Below are 13,484 nucleotides of genomic sequence, written 5' to 3'. Positions count from 1 at the left end.
GGTTTGGCGTCTGTCCAGTGATAGCTGGTAAGTCTGGCATTACCCCACGGACAGGTTATCCTCCTGCGCTCTGACTATCCGAGCCATCAACTCAGACCTATCTAACCTCACGGCATGTGATACCGATATGGTGGGAGAGACCATTTGGGCTGTAGGCCCACGTTAGTAATGTGACTGCTCGCATTTTCCCTGACGGTGTACCGCTCCGGTTCCACACGACCGTCCCCGCACCCCAGGCGGCGTCACTATCAGCTGACAGTTTTCCACAGAGTGGCTCAGTGTTGGAAGGGAAGAGGGGTGAGCTGTTAGTGTGGGTGTGTCAGCATGCTGTTTTCACTGCCCTAGGAGCTGGTTATTCCCGGTGGGGCTGAATGTACCTTCCCAATGAACAGTCGGATTTGACACCAGCGAGCGTTTGACAAGAGATGCAGACCAAGTTAATGCAAACAGCGCTGGCTTTATTGATTCATGCAGTTAATTTGGGAAATGGTTATACCACCGCGGGACAGATGTCAGAAAGGCAGTGTGGTCAGTAGTGAGCTCCGAGAAGGAGCTGCCACAGGCCGTTGAAAAAGAAATATTAGAACCCCTGCTACCATTAAAGTACACGAGAGTGTTTACAGTTACATCAACACAGGAAGTGGATCATATCAAACATCCGCCGGCTGTTCTACCCAGTATTTACACAGCTCTGGTGCCGAAAACCTGTGCGGTCCGATAGAAGTGGCCCGTGTCTCTTGACTTTCCGCCGTGCACTCGCAGAGAAGACACAGACATCCACTCGAACCTCAAACGTCAGTCTGGGATTCCTCGCGGTTTTGGACGTGTTCACTATCGTACTGTTACGCCGGGAATGAAAGAGATACTAGGAAACGTCCAATCTGTCTGGTAATCGTGACAAATCGAAACAGGCCGACAAAGTAATATCATTTCTGGGCCACATCGCATTACAATGGTCAGATAGCCCTGTGTCAGCCGAAGGACCACAGTTGCCAACGTCCCAGAACTGGGCTCCGAATACAGCCACTCTGCGGCCCCTGTGGGAGTAGGTGGTGATCCCACACGGGTTGGTCACGGGTATTCGATGTCTGGCATTACCCCACGGGTGAACAGGCCAGTGCTGAGATTACTGAGTGCCGGTGTTGGGAGTGAATTAACAGTGGAGAGCATGTAGAAAGCGGCGTTTAACAGGAAGCAAGCGGAGGATCAAAAGCGTCCTCGTTGGCCTCACGGGGCCGGGCAGTCGAATCCGCCGGTGGCAACGAACCATATCTCCTGACTGAAAGATATAACAGAGAGTTGAGGGGAATGTTCCTGAGTGTGGAAGAGCAGTCCCTTTACTGAAAGTATTGTTCTCTTCATCATTAAACCGGTCCCCCTCCAAAGAAAAAAAAGACAGCGGCGTCACAGAAGCCACGGGTGTCTTATTGCTAGAATGTTCTAAGCTAGAAACTCCCGTGTCTGTAGTCTGACTTCCTACGCCCATGGGGTTCCTTGTTTCCACCCTCACAAGCAAAATCACATCCCTTCAATATTGTAGTGACCACAGGTGTACACAACCCTGCAGGTGGAGTGTAAACAACATGATGAACAGTTGTCAGGTGACCTCCCAACTCTGGGTGCCAATGATTTTACAGCTGCAGGGCAACGGGTCAGACATCTTCACCATCTCCCTGTCTGTGTCTCCAATCCCACCGATCCACCTACATTTATCCAGAGGGATCCATTGTATGTCACCTTTCAGCTTTCTTACAATTTGGGACCGTGTCAGACCTCTTGTTTCCCTGTTCAAAACACCTGATCAAATTTATGGAACGTGATTTTCCTTCTGCAAAGACACCCTGACTATGCCTAATCACTCCAACCTTTCCAAATAGAGGTGGATCCTGTATCCCAAAACCCGCTTCGGTAACTACTTCGCCTCATGAACTGGAGGGAAATCTTGCAGACAGGTTTGATAGAGGTGGCGGGGAACGGAAACATAATTTGGGAGGGGAATGGGATATGTCAGAGGAAAAAAACGGTGGTGTATTGGGACATTGTGAGGAAGGAGAGGCGGTGAACCTACAGACAGTAGTTTGGATTGTACTGCGCCTATTTTAATGCGAGAAGTGTGGGAACAAGGGAGCTGTATTTCGAGAGCAGCTCAGTACATGGAACTATGGAGTTATGGCCATAACTGAGGCTTTGTTGTTACAAGGGCAGGAATCGCTTCTGGATGTTCCAGTGCTTCTATGTTTCAAACGGAACTGGGGCAAATGGCAAGAGTCGGATAATCTCACAGCAGCACAAATGGAGGAGTCGTGATCGGATCATTCAGTGAGTCAATGTGAATGGAGGCAGAATCCGGAAGAGTAGATATGCTATTGGAAGAATGAAGTAGACGGACCAGTTAAATAGCCAAATAACGACCGAGGAACAATTCAGGAGATTGATTTTGGAAATATGTAAGCATAAAGACGTTTATTATTGTGACATTAACTTCCCTTATATTGACTGGAATCTCCTTAGAGAAAAAGGTTTAGATTGGCAGAATCTGTTCGAGGAACACATAACTGGTTTCAACTCATTAGTGGCAGTACATCTGAAGGAAACGCCATATTAGACCAGTGAACCAGGTCACCTGCCATATTTCCCGATGCGATACTGCCAGACCTCCTATCACAGACAGTGACCACAACTCCTATTCTTTATCCTGGCATTGAATGAGGATAGGAAGAGACGTTATTATAAATCAGTTGATTGGTGGGAGAGCGAATTACGATGCTATTAGTCAGGAAGTTGGAAACTTAAATTGGGAAGAGATATACACAGGGTAATGCACAACTGAACTGTGGATTTTTTTTTTAAGGAAGACCTAGCATGTTCTTCTGGATAGCTTTGTCCCATTGAGACAGGGTCGGCGATGGTAGAGTAAAGGAGTCATGGTTGATAAGAGATAGTCCAGAGAGAGGAAGAAGCAGACTTAAGATTTAGGAAGCAGGGATCAGAGAGGTTTCCATTAAACTACGTTAGCCAGGCAGGAGCTTAGAAACCCAAAGGCCATTTACAATTATGTGAAGATCAGACGGATGACTGCATAAGGCCGAGCAGGAATAACAGAGGAAGTATGCGCCTGAGGTCAGCCCAGATAGTGAAGGTCCTTAATGTATATTTTCTTTCAGTGTTCACAATTGAGAGGGAATTTTTCGAATGTGAGTATGATGTAGAAGAGGCTGATATGCTTGAACATATCGATGTTTAGAAAAAGGATGAGCTGAAATTTCGAGAAATTTTAGGCTACATAAATTCCTATTGCCGGAGGGGATGTATCCCAGTTTTCTACAGGAAGGGACGGAAGATACTGCTGCGCCTTTGGTAATGACCTTTCTGTGTCATCTGGCTATTGCAATAGTATCACAGGATTGGACGTTGCCAGCTGTTATTCCTTTGACCAAGGAAAGAAACAGGGAAAACGCTGGGAATTACAGACAAGTAGGCCCAACGTACGTGCGGTCAAATTGTTGGAGGATATATTTCGACAGTATTTCTGGTCAGTTGAATAACGATAGTCTGATCATGGCTGTGAGAGGGGCAGGACATGTCTCAGGAACGGAATCAAATTCTTAATTATTAGACAAAGCACACTAATGGAGATTTTAGGAAAACTTTCTTCAGCTATGGGTGGCAGACAAACGTGGCTACTGTAGATAGAACTAGCTTACCCACAGAAAACAGAGTGTGGTAACAGGAGGAGGGTATTTCGCTTGGAGGTCGGTGACCAGTGGTGTTCCGCAGAAGTCTGTTCGGGAAGCGGGTGATTAGGCTGTTCCATTTCCAGATGACATTTCGGGATAGTGTGGATTGTGTTGTAGGTTATAACAGGGCAATGAGGAATGCAAAGTTGGGCTGAGAATTGGCAACTCTGAACTCAATGTGGAAAAGTGTGAAGTGATACACTTTGCAAAGTCGAATTTGAATGCAAGATGCAGGGTTCATGACAGGTTCATTATCAGTGTGCAAGAACAGTGTCATCTTTAGTTTCACGCTCATAGACTCATCAAAGTTGACACGCAAGTTGAACAGGTTGTTATGAAACTGTATGAGATGTTAGCCTCAATCGTCGAGGGGTTGAGTTCAAAGCCGCGAGTAATGTTGCCGCTCATTTAAACTTGGGATATTGCGCTCAATTCCGGTCGCCTCATTACAGGAAGTACGTAACAGCTTTCGAAGCTGAAAAACTGAGATTTACCAGTATGCTGCCTAGACTAGAGGGATATTCATATGAGGATAGGTTTAGCGAGCTATGGCTTTTCCTTTTAGAGCGAAGTGGGTGAAAGGCGACTGCATAGGGTTGTACAAGATAAACGGCATAGGTCATGTGGATGGCCAAAGACATTTTTCCCAGTGTGGAAATAACTACCAAGAGATATAATTTTAAAGTATTTAGACGGAGGTATAGGGGCTGCCTGGAGTATGTATTTACACATAATGGTGGGTGTGTGGAACGCGGTGTCAGGAGTCCGGTAAGAGACATATCTATCAGGTACAATTAAGAAACACTTAGACACATGGATAATAGAAAGAAAAAGACGGCTCTGTAGGAATGAAGGTCTTGAGTCGGCAACAATCAAGGATAAAGGGCGAACATAGAGGTCTAGTGTTGTATATTTTCTGTTCCTGACCGACCGTCAGCATGAGCACCCACCTGATACCGCAGCGTCTCTGATTCATTAACTGACCCGATTACAGTCACAACATTCCCCTGCACTTACCCTTGTGACAAACGATGGAACGCCACTGACTCCCTAATCGTGGTTGTGGAAAAAACAAATAAAGAATTAGAGACCGCACATCAACCAGTTAACTGTGACCAGCTCTTCCCTTATCACTGCCACCCGACGCCTGAACCCTTCCAAAGATGCTCAGCGGCAGCGCCGGGATACCAGCCCACCGTCCCTCTTGGCACACTGACCGCTTAGAAGTCAACATCAAGTTCAACAATCCCACCAAATTCCTCCCCTCTATTGATGCCTGAACCGGAGAGTTCTCTGGAACACTGACCGAGCTTCTCTCTCGGGACACACAGTGTAGCCTTTCGCACCATTTCCTCCCTCGGAGGAGCAGTGTGATAAGCGAACCTTCTATCTGACAGCGCCAGAGCGTTCCCACCATTCCGTAGGGACGGACACCCAACCAATACTGCAGCGGCTCTGGTTCATTTACCGCCCCGCTCGCACACAGAACATTCCACATCCATTTACACTCTTTTACCTAAAGCTACAGACTGTTTCAAGGATAAGATGAAGGTATAAAGTTAGCGAGAGACTCTCAGCTCAACGATAGATGTAGTTTTGAAGAATGAGCTGGAAAACCATGGACCATTGAACGGCCTGGTTAGAGTAGCTGGAGAGAGGACGTTTCCTATGGGGGATTGGGGATTGGAGCAGAGTGCGTAGCCTAAGAGAGGATGAAGAATTCCTTTCTCTAGAACACAGAACATAGAATAGTACAGAACAGTGCAGGCCCTTCGGCCACAATGTTGTTGTCGACTCTTAAACCCTGCCTCCCATATAACCCCCCACCTTAATAGAACATGCTGTAGTACAGCACAGAACATAAGGATCAGAAGATGCTGAATTTGAAGAATTCATTGCCATGGATTTGGAGGCCATGTTTGTGATTTTATTTAAGGTGGAGTTTGATCGGCTTTTGATTCGTAAAAGTAACAAAGTACAGAGATTAAAACAGGAGAAATGAGGCGAGCGGGATAACAAATGAGGCAAGATAACATGGTGGAGAGTCTCGATGGGCCGAATCGTTCAATACTTCTCCCACATCTCATTATCTTATCGAAAACTAATTATAAATCGTCCATGTACCGCTACCTGCAGATGAGATTTTTGAGTCATTATTGAGGGTGAAACTTTGGAGTATCTTGTGATAAAACAGTCTCAGGCCAGCAGTGTTTTGTACAGGGGAGATCTTAACTGGGAAATCTGTCCGGAAAATTTGAAAAGCTTAAGAATGTATTGCAGGGCTCTGTTATCGAACAGCATTCAGCCATTCACTTTTAGAGTCGAGGACAGTCGTTCAAACGGTCCCTTCCCTTTGAAAGAGCAGCGTGAGGAGGTGGGGTTCACCACGGGAGAGTTTCCACCCCTCTGTCAGCGTGAGCACCCTAATGATACATTGCCTCTGATTTACTTATCGCCTCGCTCACAGAGACAATCTTCCTCATGCACTTACTCGCTAATTCCGAGCCTTTGGCCGCTAATTGTTTTTTTGGCGCCAGAATCTGAAGAAGCCTCAGTCGTGTGCAGCGACGTGAACCCGGAGACGTGGTTCACTGCTCGCTCAGCAGGACGTACACAATGCCGCCTCGCACAACACGGGGATTCACGGTGCCTTCATGCGAGGTGTTGTCTTTAGATGGGACAGTGATAATGGTCTGATGCTGACAGTGCATGAAGTGACTTTGCAGGAAGGTGGGACAAAGATGCTGTCTAACTGTGTCTGGGCATCCAAAACGGGACACTACATGGTGGCTCTGCTTTATGCTCTCCGTTGTCTCGGAGCACCAGCAATGAAATTCAGATCTTTTGCCCGGGAGAGGGATTGGGAGAGGGAAGAGTGGTTGTTGGTTAACCTGGGTGAAATCTCGTGTTTCACTTTCCAGTGCTGTATCTGCATGGGGTTAAGATATTTGCTATTGGTGACGTGTTGAGAGTAATGGATTCACCCTCGGAGTAAGTGTTCCTCACACCACGGGAGTGGGGTTGTCCCGTGTGGAGGCATGCTGCTGTCATTGGATATTGGGAAACTGTGGGTTCTGATGAGGAAGCTGTGCAAATGATATGTTAGCTCCAGAAACATGGCGAAATCTTGCGAGCGGCCCCAGTACATTCTAGAAAAGCCCGTTGGCCACTGATCGTAGAAAAATCCTAAATAAACGTGTCGCTGTATGACCTACCTCAAGCAGGAATGCACGAAGAAGTTGGAATTGTTGACAGGGACATTCTGCGCAGTGAGCGTGCGGTTGAAATCAGCTCCGTCGGAAAAGTGAAACAGATGGATATTCCTGGCGAACACATCCATCATTGGTAAACGAGTGATGAACACCTGAGAGATGCAAACAGCGTAATATGGCAACAGGGAAATTCCGATTCACCAGCCCCCCGCTTTCCACTCTGTTCTTCCATTCAATCAGTTATCAAGTCATATCTGAGATCACTTTGCAGTTCCACTCGCCGCCCAGATTCCGGACCCGCGATACTTCCCCCTACACCTCCTCTCCCTTCAGTATCCCGGAACAGAAACAATCGGTTAGAAACGCACCCACCATGACTCACTGCATCAACCTCAGGTTCAGATTCAGATACACTGATTTATCACACTTCCTCGCCTTTTTTCAGACCGGCCTGTCGTTTCCTCAAAGAATACCTGCATATTTGTCAGGCATGATTTCCCGTTAAGCTAATCATGCTATGTTCGCCCTTTTGCACCGTGTGCATTTAAGTAACCCCAAACTCTTCCTTCATATTGGACAGCAAAAGCGTCTTGAGGTGCCGAATTCCACACCCTCCTGGAAAACATTGACATTATTCAGTGCTGACAAATCTCTGGGACTTAATCTCAAACACCTGAACCAACTCCAGTTTTTCCTCCTGGTCAAGTACTTGTGTCTGATTTCAGATGCTGATAAAGAAGTTACATTCAGACGATTCTGCAGGACTCCTTCCTGAACACCTGCCTCTCTAGAGATTCAGGGGGATGGGGGTCAGAAACAATACAACGTATTGTCTGCTTTCATCTGGTACTCACTCGTGGGTTGGTTGCTGTTGGAGGATTGTCCCAGAGCTCTTGGGGAAGCATGAAGTAGACTGCAGGCTCTCCATGCCCGGTGAATGAAACGAGAACTTGTCCAGCTAATTGGATCTCCATCCCTAAAAGTGTTGTAGAATATTATAATCGTTAATACATGTCTTTGGGAACACTATTATACTAGAGCGTTAGTTTCAATACAAACCCTACGTTCTGCGGTGTTGTGACTACATTACAAGCTATTTTAAGATCAATCTGAATCTTCACTGCCACACAGACCTTCATATGCTTATCAGGGAGTTTCCTAAGTGATCCATTGTGTCTGCCTCTGCCACCACCCTGGGCAACATACCACACGCCTTCTCAATAACCATGTCAATTTCTGCTGCAGGTTTAATGGGTCTGTGGTGCGGATCCCAAATTTCCTTCTGCAATCTAACTTCACTGTTGTCGGGCCTGAACAACACCTACTCTTTATTAGCCTACCGTCACATCCTGTCTCTGTCGTGCTGCAGCCTACAGCAATACTCCACATTATCTCCAAGTTAGCAAAGCTTCTTGTCATCTGCAAGCTTAATATTCCAATTTACACTGCCTCATCCAGTTCATTCTGAGTCATGGAGTCATCGAGTTATAGAAGAGAACAGCACAGAAACAGGCTATTCGGCATATCTGCTCCGTGCTGAACGAGTTAAAGTGCCTGATTCCTTCGATCACCACTGGGATCCTAACCCTTCATACTCCCCCCATCTATGTTAGTATCCAAACTTTGCTTAAACTTTGAAGACGAGCTCGCATGCACCAATATTTGCTGCCAGGTCTTTAAACGTTGCCATAACTTTTGAGTTAAGACGGATCCCCTCAAACTTTTCATCTTTCACTCTTAACCTCTGCTTGTATTCCCACCTAGCCTCACTGGAATACGCCTGAATGGTGCAACCTATCTATACCCATCATAATTAATAAACATCTGTGAAATTTCCTCTAAATATTCTGTATTCCAGAAATTAAAGCCCTAACCAATTCAATATTCCCTGATAGCTAAGGTCCTTAAGACCCAGGAATTCCCTATAAAAATTCTTCTATTCTCTTGCAAACTTGTTTATTTCTCAGTTTTGACAACTTAAACATAACTTCGCATCTCCTTTACTCAATACTTTTAGTTAAGACTAATCTACAAACATCTTTTATTACGACCTGATCAACCTGTGATGCTATTTTCAGTCAATTATGGACCTGTATTCCCAGATCCCTTTGCTCTGCCGCACTCCTCAGTGCCCTGTCTTTCACTGTTTAAGATCTACCGTGGCTGGTCCGACCGAAGTTACAAACCTCGCACTGACTGAATTAAGGTCCATCTGCCGTTTTAAGCACAATTTATAGCTAGCCCAAATTCCGCTGCAGGCCATGACAGTATTCCTCACTGTCTACTACATTCCCGATCTTAGTGTGGTCCCTGAATTTTACTAATCGAGCTAACCACATTATCATTCAGATCCCTTAGATAGATGGCAAACAACAACGGACACGGCATCAATCCCTACGGCTCTCTACTAGTCACAGGTCTCCAGCCAGAGAGGCAACAATGTACTTCGCTTCTCCGCAAAGCCAGTGTCTAATTCAAATTACTACCTAATCTTGAATGCATCGAAACTTCTTGACCAAACGTCCATGGGGGCACTCCTCAACTGGAATACTGAAATCCATGTATACAATGTCCATAGCCTTGCTTTCATCAACTTCAGTGGCAACGGCCTCAATAATGTATAGGCAGGAGCTAAGCTGATTAATCTTCATCCATGTAAAAACAGATACTTATGTATCCATTTGATTAGAATACCTTCAACTAATTTTGCCACTATTAGTACCCGGCTGACCGCCCGATAGTTTCCTGCTTCATGATTACAGCAACAACATGACCTATACTCCAGTCCTCTGATACATCACATACTGCTGACTATCACTTTTAACATGCCGGTGATGTTTCCACTTGCATCCCTAAGTTGCGACAGGGCAACAAACACGTCCTCCTCTGTGAAGATGTTGCCGCTTTGCCTCTGTGCTATAGATGCTGTAGCGGTCTACTGACTAAATACAGATGAAAAAGAAAAATCTTTAATGACCTCCCCACTTCTTTTGACTACACACATGGAATACCATTCAGTTTTTCCAGAGGTCTAATTTTTGTCCTTTGCAATGCTTTTGTTCTTAACATATATGTAGTATCCCCGATCATTCCCCTTTTCTTGACTTTTGGGGAAAACTCATGCCTTCCTTTGGCGCTCCTGATTCCTTTTTATGTGTTCCATTGCATTAGGGTTACTCCATAAACACATATGTTGTTCCTACCTGCTTATACGTGATATACATCTCCAGTTCTTCTCAGCCTGCGCCTCCACATCTCTAAATAAACACGGTTTTCTACACTTGTAATTTTTACCTTTTACATACAAGCATTGTACTCTCATAACGACAATTTTCAAAGCCTCCAACTTAACAAATACATAAGTGTCTGAAACAGCCTGTCCCAGTTGACAGACGACAGATTCTTTCTGATACCATCAAAATTGGGCGTTCTCTTACCTTCCGAGTTTCGCTGTTTGAAATAGTGGTACAGCGGTGCCGGGGCAGATTTGTGAAAGGAGACCCGGCTGACGTACATTCCGACCCAAACCGATTCATTGTACCGGCGGAACTGTTGACAGAGGATGGAGTTCTTACTGTACGGATTTGTAAGAGGGGTTCGGTGATGTGCGTTTCGGAATTGAGGAGGAAGGCTAGCTTACGGGGAGGCAGAACGATATGAGCAAAGCAAAGAACAGAATGTCATGACACTGACCAGCGTAAGGGCTTAAAGTGGCAGAAGTTCCTCTGAACAGATACACTCGGTAATGCGCACATGTATCAATAGTCCCTTCGTGGTCCGAAGGTACCCTGGCAAGGCGGCAGCGTATTGTAACAACCAACGTAGAGTTTTATAGCACTCGCAAATGGGTTCAATTCCCCGCCGTCCACATCATCATTCTCGGCTGTAAAGAATTCTCCGTTCTCCCCGTGATCACGTGGGTTTCCTCCGGGTGCTCTGGTGTCCTCCCATATTACAAAGACGTATTGGTCATGGAGAGTAATTAGTGGGAAGATATGTTGGCACTCGAAGCGTGCCAATACTGGCGAACTACCGCAGCACATCCTCAGAATGTGTTGGGCGCAAATGATAACGGCGGATTTACTGTCTGTAACAAGGTAGCTGTGACAAATCAAACATAGAACAGGGAACATAGAGAAGTAGAGGAACAGGCCCTTCGGCCTACAACACTGTGCCGGGTCAATTAAAATCGTAATCAACTGGCTAACTAAAATATGTCCCTCTCTCTTCACGTTGTCCATACTCTTAACATTTTCCTTCAGGTGTCTATCTAAATGCCTGGGAAAAATCTCTAATGAAACTGTTTCCACTAAAATGAAAAGGTTGAAAGGGACATTGTATGAAGAAAGTCTGGCAGCTCTTGGGCTATATTCCCTGGAGTTCAGGAGAATGAAGGGGGATCTCCTAGAAACATTTAGAATGTTAAAATGCCTGATCAGAGTAGATTTTGCAAAGTTATTTCCCGTGGTAGAGGATTCGAAAACAATTTGCTCCAACTTCAGAATTGAAGATCGTCCTTTTAAAAACTGAAATGCGGAAAATTACTTTAGTCATAGGGTGATAAATCTGTAGAATAGGTTGCCACAAGCAGCTTTGGAGGCAAAGTCATTGGGAGTATTTAAGGTAGAGATAAATACGTTCTTGATTAGTCAGCGCATCAAAGGGTATAGGGTGAAAGCAGGGGAGTGGGGATGAAGGGAAGAGTTGGATCAGCCCACGTTTGAATGGTGGAGCAGTCTATATGGGCCTAATGGTGTATTTCGACTGCTATATTTTATGGCCTTATGGTCTAACAACACAGGTCGCACGCTCGAAGCATTCAGCACACTCGGATTGAAAACCTTGTCCGTAAAATCCCATGGAGACATAGAGAAGTACAACACAAGCCCGTCAGCACATCTAATCCATGCAGTGACCAGTTGAACTGTTACTGCAGTCGATCTGCACTGAGACCAAAGACTTACATACCTCATCATCCATGTAATGATCTAATCTTCGCTTAAACGATCAAATCCACTTCACATGCCTCACTTGTGTGGGTCGCTCATTCCACACTCTCATGATCCTCTGAGTGAAGAGGTTTTTCCTCATGTTCCTTTTAAACTTTTCAACTTTCACACTGGACCCAGGATGCTGGTTGTAGTCCCACTCAACCCCAGTGGAAAAAAGTACTCCACTCGTAACATTGTAAACATCTTTCAAAACCACTCTCAATCATTTAAGAAATACTGACCAAACATTTTACAATATTTCCTTGTAATGCAGATGTTCCAGTCACGGCAATATCTTTGTAAATTTTCACTGTACTGTTTCAATCTTAATTACATCTCTCCTTTATGAAGGTGACCACAACAGCAGACAATACTCTAGATTGGGCTTAACCAACGTCTGAAACATGTTCAACTAAACATCTCATCTCCAGCACTCAATACATTGATTAATGAGGCCAATGTGCTGAACGATTTTTCTACGACTGTATCTGCACATGATGACATTTCAACGAACTATGGACCGTATTCCAGATCACTTTGCTCTACCACATTCTTCAGTGTCCTGATGTGTGTTTAGTCCTGCCAAAGTGTAAAGCCTCGAACTTGTCTGCATTAAGTTCTACCTGCCATATTTTAGGCAATTTTGCCAGCTGGTGCATATCCCACTGGAAGCCAAGATAGTCTTCCTCGCTGTCCACTACACCCCCAGACTTGGTGTCATCGAAATTTTGCTGATCCAGTTAACCACGTTATCATCAGTCGCGTTGATATAGACGAAAGAAAACAACAAAGAACAAGCACAGTCTATAGCACATCGATACTCCCCGGCCCCAGTCTGAGAGGCAACGATCTACTGCCACTATCTGGTTTCTCCCACAACGCCTTGCTTTCATCCATTTATTTTCCTGATAACTTCCTCGAAAAACTCTAAAAAATGGTTAGAAATAAACTACCAGGCACGAGCCCATGCCGATGGTACTTAATTAGTCAACGTCTATCCAAATACTTCAACATCAGGTCCCTTGGAATAACTTCCAGTAACGTTTCCTCAACTGATGTCAGAAATTCCGGCCTATAATTTCGTGCTTTATGCTTAAAGCCTTAAAAACAGCGGAATATCATTGGCTATCCTCTCATCCTCTGGTATCTCTCCAATTGCACAGGATGTTTTAAATGTTTCTGCTCAGGACCAAGCAATGTCTGAGCTGGCTGCCTGTGGCTTCCGAGGGAACACATTATTAGTTCCTGGGTATTTATCCACTCTGGTAAGCCTCAGGTTAGAAAACACCTCTTCATCTGTAATCTGTACAGGACCCATGATGTTTCTGCCACTTCTCCTCACTTCCATAGAATCCGTGTGCAAATCTTCAGGAAAAAAAAAATCCCCCCCCCCCCCATCTGTTTTGGCTCTACACATGGATTCTAATCTTACAGCAGAGCAATTCTGGCCCTTGGCAATCCCTTTGCTCTTACCATTTCTGTATACTTGCTTAGGGTTCACCTTGCCTACTCGTTATTCCTTCCTTTAGCCCTCCAGAATTCTT

General features: G+C 45.2%; 1 protein-coding gene across 2 annotated transcripts in view; it reads right to left on the bottom strand.

The window, feature by feature from the left end:
* Positions 1–455: 455 nt before the first annotated feature.
* LOC140723727 (uncharacterized) overlaps positions 456–13,484 on the bottom strand; it is a 70,662-nt gene continuing 57,633 nt past the window's right edge. For both annotated transcript variants that reach the window (XM_073038277.1, XM_073038276.1), the window contains exons 4-8: positions 10,387–10,498; positions 7,804–7,925; positions 6,953–7,101; positions 4,755–4,787; positions 456–1,279 (exon numbers count right to left, since the gene is read on the bottom strand). In XM_073038277.1, coding sequence (XP_072894378.1) covers positions 1,228–1,279; positions 4,755–4,787; positions 6,953–7,101; positions 7,804–7,925; positions 10,387–10,498 — 468 coding nt within the window. In that variant the 3' untranslated portion in view covers positions 456–1,227. The remainder of the gene's footprint in view (positions 1,280–4,754; positions 4,788–6,952; positions 7,102–7,803; positions 7,926–10,386; positions 10,499–13,484) is intronic.

Source organism: Hemitrygon akajei, unplaced genomic scaffold (assembly GCF_048418815.1).
Source record: "Hemitrygon akajei unplaced genomic scaffold, sHemAka1.3 Scf000130, whole genome shotgun sequence".
NCBI classification, from domain to species: domain Eukaryota; kingdom Metazoa; phylum Chordata; class Chondrichthyes; order Myliobatiformes; family Dasyatidae; genus Hemitrygon; species Hemitrygon akajei.
The sequence above is the reverse complement of the archived record's forward strand: the minus strand, read 5'-3'. Positions and strand labels throughout refer to the sequence as shown.